The sequence below is a fragment of the Haliotis rubra genome, unplaced genomic scaffold, assembly GCF_003918875.1.
Source record: "Haliotis rubra isolate DU_JTF1 unplaced genomic scaffold, ASM391887v1 Scf199, whole genome shotgun sequence".
Taxonomy (NCBI): domain Eukaryota; kingdom Metazoa; phylum Mollusca; class Gastropoda; order Lepetellida; family Haliotidae; genus Haliotis; species Haliotis rubra.
The window spans coordinates 1,546,160-1,560,265 of record NW_025765991.1 but is presented as its reverse complement, the minus strand read 5'-3'; the positions used below and the strand labels follow the sequence as shown (position 1 = coordinate 1,560,265).

General features: G+C 38.4%; 1 protein-coding gene across 1 annotated transcript; it reads left to right on the top strand.

The window, feature by feature from the left end:
- The first annotated feature begins 3,123 nt into the window (after positions 1 to 3,123).
- Positions 3,124 to 6,071, top strand: LOC124275170 (BTB/POZ domain-containing protein 6-like). Its single transcript, XM_046710669.1, has 3 exons — positions 3,124 to 3,209; positions 4,213 to 4,491; positions 4,876 to 6,071. The coding sequence occupies exons 2-3, from the start codon at positions 4,220 to 4,222 to the stop codon at positions 6,017 to 6,019; spliced, it is 1,416 nt and encodes a 471-aa protein (XP_046566625.1). The 5' UTR covers positions 3,124 to 3,209; positions 4,213 to 4,219; the 3' UTR covers positions 6,020 to 6,071.
- Positions 6,072 to 14,106: the final 8,035 nt, after the last annotated feature.

The window sequence follows — 14,106 nt, the reverse complement described above, 5'->3', positions numbered from 1 at the left end:
CACTTCCTTGTAATCCTAGTTTCGTTTTGATCGTAGGCGATGTGTATATTATATGCACAGGGGTTCGAATCACTGTTTGGACAATAATTTTAAAATATAAAATCTATATTTTTGCAACCGTATATTGTTTTTATATGTTATGAGTAACTTAGGTTTCAAATTTGAACGAAATCGGTGAAGAAATGGATTTTTTGAAAATTCTCCCGCTACACTCATTACATAAAATACACAAGGGGTGACACTCGCGATGCTAAAAGCCTGATCGAAAACCGGACAGCCCGACTATTTTAACGCGCGTTCAATCAAACCGTACGTTTTTCACAAAACAATGTGTTGAGCTAGTAGATTATTCTTTTGGCCTTCTGCTCATCGTATTCAGTTTGTCTAACTACATTTCATATTTGATCACTGACCCTCGCATTAGCACTACCCTCCGTTTTGAACAAACGTCTGGCCGCCCTTCGGTAAACATCGACCCTGTCCGAAAATCTCTCAAAAACGACTCTCATTGGTCAATTTCCACGTGTGCGATTATTGCAGAATATTGTTTTGACAGTTGATATGTTTGGAAAACCCGAACATGGTTTTGGGAATTCTTTCATGGTGAGTAAAATTATTTTAGGCGTTAAATGCAATAAAATAGTGCACATAGTGCATACAGCATGAACATCTAACAACCTTATAGAAATAGCAAGCATGCAAAGCGGAAAATATTTAACTTCTGTAAATTCATGGATTGTTTTTTTATTATAAATGTCATATGTTAGCTGAACAACATTTTCAGTTATATCAAATGACTTCTAATTATCAATTCATTGTGATTGTTGATTTAATATTCAATATTTCATACAGTTTCCACAGTATAATACAACACGAAAAAAACAGTTCAAATGTTGATACTTTTATTCAATAATACATTTCACCAAAACAGATAATTCAAAATCATCCAGGTATATTAACTTTTGAAATATGATGATAATAAACAATTACCTAATGCTACCACATACTTTAAATCACATCTTAACAATCTCTTGAAAAAGATAATATCCTATGAAAATTGACATAAGAATAATCAAATGCTGACACTTTCAAGTCGGCAATGTATGATTATTTAAATTTTCCCTTGTATAGTACAAACTCTTATAGAAATACTTGTGACTCAAGTTAAGTCAAAGACCTCAAGCATTATCAACAATGAAACCATTAAATATCAATTCTAAATATCATCTAGCGAGTCGGTCATATATGAATTAAATTTCAACTTCTTAATCATTCCTGTGTTACCTTATCCCATTAGTGACATGTGCACATATGTGACTGTTGGTGAATCTGGAAACAAAAAAATATTCTGAGCTTTATCCAATCTTAAAAATACTTTTGTTGGTACTACTATAAGAAACTACTGGTCTCCAACCTTCTAACCCCTTACCAAGGAATGATAGTGGATAACAAGATATCTTTTCATGTATAGTTTTCATGACCAATTATATATGGATGGTCTCAAAATTAATAAAACAATCAAATACATTTTTTGTAATCTATCAATGCATTTCATTGTCTATAGATTACACAATTACCATATTAAAACTGACTCTTTACTTACATAAGTATTTCCCATTTCTCTAAAACTCTTAATTTGTCATGAATATTTCATAACTCCAACAGTTCTTAATATTGCTAGTATTGTTGTACATGAGATGACAAATGATGTTGGAAAAAGAGTAGAGTTTACTAGTATCCACACAAAAATTGCATTGGTGATTGCAAACAATTGTGAAATATTATGAATTCCGGTGAAACAAATTTATCCACATTTCTGGAACACTTTCACAAACATAAAATTACACTATATTTATATTAAAACCAATCACAATCAGATGTAGTTTACAGTTAATTCATATACAAAATCAATTTGTTGGAGTAACCTCAGAACATTGATGTCTTTTTTATATGAAAGTTTTGTGTTTACAATAACAAATATTTTCAATCTACACATATTTGGGTTCCCTCTGTCATTGTGTGGCTGATGTTTGTTATGAAATCCTTATGCAATACCAATTAGGTCATTGTTAAATTTTATACACTGTAAATATTATACATTCATACTTCGTACCCCCAATTCTGACTTTAGGATGTTTTGGTACTATATATTATGAAAACATTCATGTTCCAAAATGAGTATATGCTATGTAAGAATAAAAAACACGTGCGTAGCCTTGTCCATCTGACAGTACATTTTCCGTATTGACTGACATTTTAAGCGAAAGATATAAACTTGCCATAACTCACTGAAGGCACAAATGTATACATGTCTATATAACGCACACTAATTTTATGGAGGAAAGAAGCTTGATAATAATTTAACAAAACAGAGAAATACACATGTGAAACGATGGAGCGTAACCCCATCGATATTAGCGGCTGCCAGCCCAGTTGTCGCCGTAATCCTCACTCCTTTCCCTTTCCTCGATAATTCCTGTCCTGATCTGGTGCAGTATGGTGGTCTTGCCTGTGCCCGCTTGGTCCCAAATCGACAGATTATGGCCATCGATGGCCCCGCTCACTGCCATGTCTGCCATGTTTGTTTGTTGTTTTCCCAATACACGTTGAAATCGACCAATGAGAGCCGTTTTGTGTTCCGAGTCATTCCGAGATTTTCGGACAGGGTCGATGTTTACCGAAGGGCGGCCAGACGTTTGTTCAAAACGGAGGGTAGTGCTAATGCGAGGGTCAGTGGTAAAATATGAAATGTAGTTAGACAAACTGAATACGATGAGCAGAAGGCCAAAAGAATAATCTACTAGCTCAACACATTGTTTTGTGAAAAACGTGCGGTTTGATTGAACGCACGTTAAAATAGTCGGGCTGTCCGGTTTTCGATCAGGCTTGTGTATTTTATGTAATGAGTATAGCGGGAGAATTTTCTAAAAAATCCATTTCTTCACCTATTTCGTTCAAATTTGAAACCTAAGTTACTCATAACATATAAAAACAATATACGGTGGCAAAAATATAGATTTTATATTTTAAAAATTATTGTCCAAACAGTGATTCGAACCCCTGTGCATAAAATATACACATCGCCTACGATCAAAACGAAACTAGGATTACAAGGAAGTGAAGTGTCAAAGAAGTGAAGTTTACTGGTGTCAAGCAGGTGAAGACGTCTCTCTCGATCTCGCGAGTTTAAAGTTCTGTGCCAGTTCCAGGTAAAGTTGACACGACCCACACATCTGTAGTGAATGATGACCCACCCGTAGTTTGTGGTGGTGTCTGTTTGAGAGGTGTATATCGGGAGTTACTGAGTCTGCCCCTGTGGTATTTACAATTACCGACACAACAGGCGGCTTTTCAGATTTACGAACATATCCCGTCATACGTAACACATCTGTCGGCTGTCTTGATAACTGTCACTATTTCTGACGGAAGCGATATTGATAATCACTTAAATAACGACCCGTAGTTTACTAGACAGCAGAATACACAGCCTGTATTAGTAATTACAGAGTTTAGTCCCTTCGACAGTCCGGTCATGTAACCGTTTTACACGAATTGAGACATATATATATCCTACATGACCTATATATTCCATATGATCTATATATTCTATGATATGAGTGAGTTTAGTTTTACGCCGCACTCAGCAATATTCCAGCTACATGGCGGCGGTCTGTAAATAATCGAATCTGGACCAGACAATCCAGTGATCAACAGCATGAACATCGATCTACTCCGGAAGCCGGCATGGGTAATAGAGGCGAAGAACGATTGATGTGCCACGAATGGCGCTTAAAATGTTGAATTGCGTATATTTTACGTGTGTAAATACAAATTGATTTTTAAAAATATGAGGTTGGAAATCTGAGAGCACAAATGGGTGTCTACCTTTGATGGTAACCAATCAAGCGATATTTCATTTTGATATTAAATATAGGAAGACTGGTCATGTTCTCTTTGTTGCGCAACCCCATTTGCTACAGTGTGCCTGTGCCCGGATCTTCACGGTTCCCATGATATGTATCAGTGGCGGATCCGGGTGGGGTGGGGTGTTGTTGTTGTTTCAGGGGTTCGAACCCCCTTTGAAAATGACTTAAGATCACATTGAAGATTATTTTTTGCGTTGACGGAGAGGCTAAATGGGGTTCCAACCCCTGAACCTCCTCCTTTAAAATCCGCCCATGCTGTACATACTCATGCCTTGTGTGTTCCAAGCTACAAGATGTCCGGGACAAAAAAAACAACATCTGGATTGGTGGACGACTGGCAGGCTAGGAAGACTGTAACAGAGTGCAATCTGCGCATGCTCGAAACTGAAGACTGCAGTGACGCCACCTTCCGGTTGGGGCCACAGAAACAAGTGGTCCGAGCTCACAGTTACGTTCTTGTCAGTCGGAGCTGTGTATTCAAGGCCATGTTGTGTGGCCCCCTGGCGGAGAAAGGGGAAATAACCATTCCTGACATTGAGCTAGACATCTTCAAGGAATTCTTAAGGTTAGCCTAATCTAGCAGTTTTGTATATTGAATAATACATTAATGAAAACAATTCCTCAAGCTTTATTTTTCTGAACTTTATCAATGTTTCAAAGATGTTGTGAAGACCAAAAGTTAACTTTTGAGGCACCAAGTGTTTACCACAGCATAGCAAAAGTCAGTATAATATTGTATATGCTTACCTTGCCAGGCAAGGGATAAAAAAGATAATAATCGACACTTACCTCCACATGTATTTTCAAACATAAAATCGGAACTGGTAAACATATAAAAGTGAAAAGGCACCCGGATTATGTTGCTTTAATTTGAATTAAGCTAAAGATTGAAAAGACATTAAGAACATTTTTTTTAATCTGAAACCCTTTTTTCTGACATATTATACAGGTATGTGTACACAGACGAGGCTACTATTAACGCAGAAACTGTCACAGGACTCATGTACACATCCAGGAAATATTCTCTAGATGGATTGTACGATCTGTGTGTAGCTTTCATGGACGAGTCTCTGTCAGAAGACAATGTCTGCCAAATCCTGGAGGAGTGTCATGGTTACGGGGAACTGGACTTGGAACAGAAGGCCCTGGAGATCCTGACTGAAGGAGGGGAGAGAGTGACCAAGTCTCCAGGATTTGTGGGTCTTTGTTCTGATTGTCTGGGGAAGTTCCTGAAATCGGAGACGCTGAACCTGAAAGAGGAGGATATATTTGAAGCAGTGCTGTCCTGGACAAAGGAAAGATGCCGGACGGAAGGTGTGTGTGACACGCCTGAGAACGGACGAAGACTCCTGGATGACATGAGGTATGAGATCCGGTTTACCAGCATGCCCCTGGAGTATCTGGTGAAGGTTGTGGGCCCATCTGGATTACTGACAGTGGATGAGAAAATGAGAATAATAGACAGAGCCGTAGACACGACAGTGGACATATCCCCGTTTAGACAATCCAGGAGAAATGCCACACAAACGTTTGCAGGGAATCTAAATACACAAACTGTTACAAGGACTCAGAATACTCCAGGTTTCACTTTTGGAACAACTTCGAATACACAAACTGTTACAGGGAATCTGAATGCATCCTGTAAAATCGTGAATAGATTTTCGTTACTGAGCAGCTGGGAATTGCCAGCTGGGCAAAATGCTATCTCATTTACACCAAGTGAGAGCATCCTCCTTTATGGCTGTCAACTCTATGGTGGGCACGATGCTGCAGAGTATGCACTGACAATCAGAGTGTATGACGCTAACAAAGTGGTGCTTTGTGAACCATTCCAGGACACAGTGCTGTATATTCAAAAGAAAAGGCAGCTGAATGACGTCGTGTTTGAAAAGTGTGTCTCCCTCACAGCAGGTGCAACGTATACTCTCTATGTGGACATGGAGGGGCCTGCCACTTGTTGTGGCTTGTACGGAATGGACACAGTAACAGTGGGGGGAGTACAGTTCACATTTACAGACTCCCCAATGAGTACCACCATCACATCCACCGGGCTGGGACAGATACCTGGCTTGATATTCTGTCCCCGCTCCTAGAGAGTATGTCACGTGTCCTGCTGACCGACACTGTGGTGGAAACCGGATCATGTTTGACTGTAGATTCACGACCCTCGTTACATTGATACATGTGTCTTGCAGTTGACTATGTAGATTCACGACCCTCGTGACATTGATACATGTGTCTTACAGTTGACTGTAGATTCACAACCCTAGTTACATTGATACATGTGTCTTACAGTTGACTATGTAGATTCACGACCCTCGTGACATTGATACATGTGTCTTACAGTTGACTGTAGATTCACGACCCTCATTACATTGATACATGTGTCCTACAGTTGACTGTAGATTCACGACCCTCGTTACATTGATACACGTGTCTTACAGTTGACAATGTAGATTCACGACCCTCGTTACATTGATACAAGTGTCTTACAGTTGACTGTAGATTCACGACCCTCGTTACATTGATACATGTGTCTTACAGTTGACTGTAGATTCACGACCCTCGTGACATTGATACATGTGTCTTACAGTTGACTGTAGATTCACAACCCTAGTTACATTGATACATGTGTCTTACAGTTGACAATGTAGATTCACGACCCTCGTGACATTGATACATGTGTCTTACAGTTGACTGTAGATTCACGACCCTCATTACATTGATACATGTGTCCTACAGTTGACTGTAGATTCACGACCCTCGTTACATTCATACATGTGTATAGTGCACGGCGTCAAAACCATTTCACACAGATTCTACACAATATGTGTTAACAGAGAGGTAATTATTGTCCAATGAAACTGCATAAATGTTTACATATACCCCATATTTACATAACTATTTGCCTACATGATAAATCATAACAACAACAGTACTCTTTTGTGCGTGGACCCGTGAAGATATAGAATAGGTCTTCAGCAACACATGCTTGCTACAAAAGGCGACTATGCTTGTCGTAAAAGGCGACTAAAGGGATCGGGTGATCAGGCTGTTGATCACTGGATTGTCTGGTCCAGACTCGTTTATTAACAGACCGTTGCCATGTAGCTGGCATATTGCTGAATGCGGCGTAAAACTAAACTCACTCACTCACTCTTTTGTGCGTGATTTTGATTAGCTCCTTATTGGTAGAAGGAAGAGCATTTTTCCGATATAACCATGTAGCTGATAGTGACGGGGTAGTGGGGCAGCCAAGTGGTTAATGCGTTCACTCATCACGCCGAAGACCCGGGTTCTATTCCCCACATGGGTACAATGTGTGAAGCCCATTTCTGGTGTCCACTGCCGTGGTATTGCTGGAATATCGCTAAAAGCGGCGTAAATCTAAACTCACTCACTCTCTGTATGTAGACTACATTACAAGCGTCAAGTCCACGGAGTCAGTCAACCTCAGCTGCAGGGTTGTTCTCACTTTTCCACCTATTCGCGAGCACACAAATGGTGTGGGTTCGAATCCCGGATGGGACTCAACCCAAAAAGTACCAGAATCTGCAATCCCAACGGTGAGATGAATGTAACATATGTTATATTTGGGATTACGCTTTCTTACACTTTCCGACTTCCATTTTTGTGGAAGTCGCCGTGGCTGAACGGGTTAGGCGGCCGACTTTGTGTGCTGGCGAATAGGTGTCTCACTGAGAGGGTTATGATTGGACAGGTTGCTTTAAAACCGTTATATCGTATCTCCGTTATTCTATAGATAGCAGATGAAAAAACCTTCAAGTGCTTCTAGTACAGGCCTAGTGCTTGGAAAGGTGCATCAAGGAATTCCAGAGGTAGCTATGTCCTTGTACCGCCATATAGCTGGGATATTGTTGAGTGCGGCGTATTAGTGTCATGTTTCTATCCGTCCAGTATTTGGTTTAAAACTTTTATGTTGTATTTGGTTTAAAACTTTTATGTTGTATTTGGTTTACAACTTTTATGTTGTATTTGGTTTAAAAATGTATATTGTATTTGCTTTTAATACTTTTATGTTGTATTTGGTTTATAACTTTTATGGTGTATTTAGTGTATAACTTCTATGCTGTATTTTGTCGAGAACTTTCATATTGCATTACTTTTATGTTGTATTTGGTGTGTAACTTTCATATTGTATTTGTTTTGTAACTTTTATGTTGAATTGGCTCTATAACTTTATGTTGAATTTGGTTTATAACTTTCATATTGTATTTCCTTTATAACTTTATGTTGTATTTGGTTTATAACTTCTTGTTGAATTTCCTGTATACTTCTATGTTGTATTTCCTTTATAACTTCTATGTTGTATTTGCTTTATAACTTAATGTTGTATTTGCTTTATAACTTCTATGTTGTACATCCTTTATAACTTCTATGTTGTATTTGCTTTATAACTTAATGTTGTATTTGGTTATAACTTAATGTTGTATTTTTCCTTTATAACTTCTATGTTGTATTTGCTTTATAACTTAATGTTGTATTTCCTTTATAACTTCTATGTTGTATTTCCTTTATAACTTCAATGTTGTATTTCCTTTATAGCATTTATGTTGTATTTCCTTTATAACATCTATGGTCTATTTGCTTTATAACTTAATGTTGTATTTGGTTATAACTTAATGTTGTATTTTTCCTTCATAACCTGTGTTGTATTTGCTTTATAACTTAATGTTGTATTTGGTGATAACTTAATGTTGTATTTTTCCTTAATAACTTCTATGTTGTATTTCCTTTATACTTTTATGTTGTATTTCCTTTATAGCTTCTATGTTGTATTTGCTTTATAACTTAATCTTGTATTTCCTTTATCACTTATATGTTGTATTTCCGCATACGCTTACTACCAAAAACGCATACTACCAAATCAGGTACATCAGACACATTAGCAGATATGTGGACAAAGTCTCTGTCAAATGCTTAGTCCAGGCATTTGTAATATCACGTCTTGACTATTGCAACAGTCTCCTGCATGGCATTCAACAGCAGCATCTAGACAAACTACAGCGTGTACAAAACACAGCTGCCAGATTAATTACACGCTCTCAAATGCGTGATCACATAACACCAGTCCTCAAAGAGTTGCACTGGTTACCTGTGAGACAGAGAATCGTTTTCAAACTACTGCTGTTTGTCTTCAAATCACTCCATGGTTTGGCGCCAATGTACTTGCAAGACCTCACACAGTTGTATCGACCAGAACGTGCACTGAGATCTGCATGTCAACAGCAGATGATAGTGCCACCGGCCCAGACCACAACTTATGGAAATAGGACTTTCAGCAGAGCTGGTGCAGTTCTATGGAACGAGCTTCCGGCGGATGTCAGGAAATCTGAGGATGTCAGCAGCTTCCGATCCACCCTGAAGACCATCCTCTTCAAAAGAGCATATGACTGAGCGCACTTGAGCAGGACTATCTGGATAAGATGCGCTATATAAATGCATAATTTATTATTATTTATTTATTATAACTTCTATGTTGTATTTCCTTTATAACTTAATGTTGTATTTGGTTATAACTTAATGTTGTATTTTTCCTTTATAACTTCTATGTTGTATTTGCTTATAATTTCTATCTTGTATTTGCTCTATAACTTCTAAGTTGTATTTGCTTTATAACTTCTATGTTGTATTTGTTTATAACTTCTATGTTGTATTTGCTTATAACTTCTATGTTGTATTTGCTTATAACTTCTATGTTGTATTTGCTTATAACTTCTATGTTGTATTTGCTTATAACTTCTATGTTGTATTTGCTTATAACTATTATATTGTATTTGTAAACAATCGTCCGTTCCATCTTGTCATCAATTCTATAAGCTTTATGGTTTGAGAGGTCTTTTTTGTTATTATTCAGTGAAGTAATAATCAGTAGTCATTGCTGCATATAAAAGATCTGGAAATACATATCCTGTTCATGTTTCCTATCAGTCTTCCGTGAATTGACAATGACAACACCCGGGTTCAATATAATATAGTGATAAGACCCCGTTAGTGACACTACATACCTTGATGGCAGTTTTTAGCGTTACAAGCCCCCGTGATTAAAACTTCATTGGCTTGTATTGCTGAAAGTAATACGTCCTAGATCCAACACTCGTTCACTGATAGCCATCTACATATAAGTACTTATTTATTATATTCTACAGTGAAGCAACTGATTCAAAATTCGTTGAGTTTGAGTGAAATGAAAAATTGCCAAAAGCAAGGGTGCTGAAACACACCAGCAACGTGTTCGATTCAAACCCTCAAACACAGCAGCCTAGTGCATGTGGAAGACAGACTTCCCATGCAGCTTGTGGCAACGTTTCCTTTAAAAGAAGCTACAGACAGTATTGAAGCCTCACATCTTCTTCACCATGCCACAGCGCAAACCGTTAAGCGCGCACGACAGAAGCAGGACCATTGCATGGTTACAGGATGGTGAATCCATAAGAAGTGTTGCTCGCAGTCTTCAGGTGTCTCTCTCTGTCCGTCACAGACCGGAGGACAGGTTCTAGGCCACTGGTAGAGCACAGGCCACTGGAAGAGTACTGGACAAACTTGAAGACCCAGAAAAACATCAAGCGCAGATTGCCAATATGTTGTGCTCCAAACCCTTCGGAACCGATTCACAACTGCCAGTGCCCAGTTGCCTCAAGCTGCAAGGGACGTCTGTCTTCCACATGCACTAGGCTGTTGTGTTTGAGCGTTTGAATCAAACATGGTGCTGGTGTGTTTCAGCACCCTTGTTTTTCGCTGTTTTTGACATTTGTTTCATTTCACTGAAACTCAAAGAATATTGAATCAGTTGCTTCACTGCATGTTCTAACATGTCGTTTAAAGTACCCATTAAGCATACAAAAAGTTGCATTTACCTTAGACCATAAATAAAGTCACCACGTTTAAGTGTATATATGACTATCAAATTTGAGGGTGTTCCCATACTTTTTGTTTGTAGTATATGTAGATGGCTATCTTTGAACGAGTGTTGGACCTAGGACGTACCATTTTCAGCAATACAAGCCCCTGTGTTTTAATTATATCGTGTGTTTAACACAAATAATACTTTGTCACTGTTCCGAACAACAACGTGTTGTATCACGCCATGTGTAACATTGGCGGTGTGGCAGGTTTCTTAGCTATCTGTTGTCTGTTATATACATGTATATCAAATCCCAGATAGCTCCTACTATTGAGTAAATTAAACGTAAACTGTTGTGAAGTGTGCATAAATTGTGCGGGGCTGCGTGCCAGTGCCAAAAGAAAATTTGAAATTGTTAAAAAGTTCTGGTATGCATAATCTTCGTGCCCCTTGCGTGAACTAGTCGTGAACATTGCGCACATTGCGAACAGTGATTACCTACCACTTGGAGATGACTATAAGGAAGATAACTACTGTCAACCACGTCATACCTGTGATACTAATGTGAACAACTATGGATGGCGCCTATTGGAACTCTGCAAGATATTCAGCCTACGTATAGTCAACGGTCGTACGCCAGGAGATACACCAAGTAACTTTACCTTTGTAGCAAGGTCTGGAACCAGTGTTGTAGACTATGTGCTTGTCTCGGAGAAGCTCTTACACAGCGTATATGATATGTCAGTCATGCCACGAGCTGAATCCGATCATATGCCCTTGGCGTGTAGTCTCAAGGACGTCATTGAGCATGTTACACATGTTAAAGAGGCTTGTGAGATTACGCTCCAGAGAGTGCCTAAGTTCAAATGTATCACAGAAGATATATCACAGCTTTACAACATCTACAGTTCAGCAAAGGTGAATGATATGCTTAGTGAATTTGTGAATCTTCTTGAATATGATGTTAATAAAGCGGTACGTAAGCTAACGGATATTGTGTCAACGTTTGGGAAACCCATTTATCCTGGCCTGCAGTCAACTCAGAAACGGATGCAACCTGCATGGTTTGATGTGGATTGCCAGAATTTGAAATCGGAAAAAATACAGACTGCTACATAAAATGAGACGATATAAGTGCGCCTTTAATACTGACCAATACTTAGCAGCAAAACGAAATTTCAAACAGTGTTGTAAACTCAAAAAGACACTTCATGACAGAAAAGTAGCAGACGAAGTAGAAAACGCTGCCAAGAACAGTAACTGTAAACAGTTTTGGAGGACTCTAAAACGTCAGTTCGACTCTTTTTTCAAGTAATACAATAAACACAAGCGAATGGCAGATTTATTTCAGGAACTTACTGAACCCCGATATTACGACAGGAGATAAATCCCCAAGTGTTATAAACCACTTCATAGACCAACACTCATGCGAAGACTGTGATGGTTTAGCTGATAGCGATGCCTTTCTAGAGGATGAAATCAAGGAAGAAGAAATCAAACAGTCAATCCACGGCCTTGTCAACGGTAAATCACCAGGTCAAGATGGTATACCCCCAGAACTGTTCAAAATGACTAGTGATTTTTTTCTTCAAATATCTGAAAAAGCTTTTCAATAAAGTACTTGACAGTGGAACTTTCCCAGAAGAATGGAACAATGGAATGGTTATCCCCATCTTCAAATCAGGAGACCCAAAGGATCCAAACAACTATAGGGGGGTATCTCACTTCTCAACGTTATGGGTAAAATATTTACTGATATTATCGGAAAAAGGTTAAGACGATGGGTTGAAACAAACGAACTTATTTCAGAGAGTCAAGCTGGATTCCGTCCCGGATATTCTACAGCAGATCACCTATTCACGCTTCAGTCACTATGCTCAAAATATCTTTGTAAACCAAAGGGTAGATTTTATTGTTGTTTTATAGACTTCCGAAAGGCCTTCGATCTTGTGGACAGGAAAAGAATGTTAACTCTACTGCTTCAAAAAGGATGTCATGGAAAAGTCATTACTCTTCTCAAGAACATGTATTCATCGATCAAGGCGTGTGTGAAGGTGCAAGGAAACTCAACTGAAATGTTCTCAACATCTGCAGGGGTTCGACAAGGCTGCATTCTCAGCCCAGTGTTATTTATATTATATATAAATGAACTTGTAACAGCCATGTATAGATCGTGTACAAGTGGAATATTCGTCACCCAAGATATTGAAGACTTGATGCTCCTACTTTTTGCGGATGACGTTGTGTTATTTTCATTTACTATCATCGGCTTACAGAGACAGCTAAACACACTGGAATCCTACTGCTCAGAATCAGGACTACAACTGAATTTTAATAAATCCAAGATTACAGTTTTTAGAAATGGTGGAAAACTGGCACAGAATGAAAAAATGGACTTATAAAGGACTGCATATCGAAACCGTCACCTATTACAAATACCTTGGACTTATCTTCTCATCACGACTGGTATGGACAAAAGCATGTGACACTCTCGCACAACAAGCTAGTAAGGCATGCCTCGCAATAAATAGATTCATACAGAAAAATAAAGAAGTAACGTTTTCAACTGCATGTTCGATATTCGACACTAAAGTTTTACCAATACTCCTCTATGGAGCAGAAGTGTGGGGATGCAAGTATTCAGCTTCAATTGAAAAAGTTCAGTTAAACTACTTTAAACACCTTCTCAAAGTTGGAAAATTTGCTTCAAACATGGCAATTCTTGGCGACACTGGAAGACATTTGATTTATATATCAACACAAGTAAAGGCCATCAAGTACTGGATAAAAGTTCTACGAATGACAACCGATCGCCACGCACACCAGTGTTACCGAATGCTTAAATCACTCGATGATGTAGGAAAAAGAAACTGGACCTCTAATATTAGAGAAACATTGTCCAAGATAGGATTCTCACATGTATGGATCGCACAGGATGTCGGAGATGTAAATAATTTCTTATCATGTTTAAAACAGCGCCTCAAAGATATATCACACCAAAACTGGCATTATGAGATAAACAGTTCAAGTTTCCTTTACCCACTACGCTTCATCTCAAGTTTTCACTGGAAAGAGAATCATATATCACGAACATCAGGAACAAACAACTAATAAGAGTCTACTTCAAATTTAGGAGCTTCGCTAACAAACTTTAAGATAAACAAGCTAAGAACCAATAAAGATACAACGGCAATCAACCCCATCTGTGAACTTTGTAATCATAACCTTAATGAAGATGAGAACCATGTATTTTTTGTTTGTGATAAGTATAATCAAGCCAGAACTCTATATCTACAGGAGCTACAATCAGTCTAC

Bases quoted from the DNA above. Each gene is read 5' to 3' on its own strand.
- LOC124275170 (XM_046710669.1), top strand. From the start codon at position 4,220: ATGTCCGGGACAAAAAAAACAACATCTGGATTGGTGGACGACTGGCAG. The intron at 4,492-4,875 runs GTTAGCCTAATC...CATATTATACAG, and splicing joins ATCTTCAAGGAATTCTTAAG to GTATGTGTACACAGACGAGG.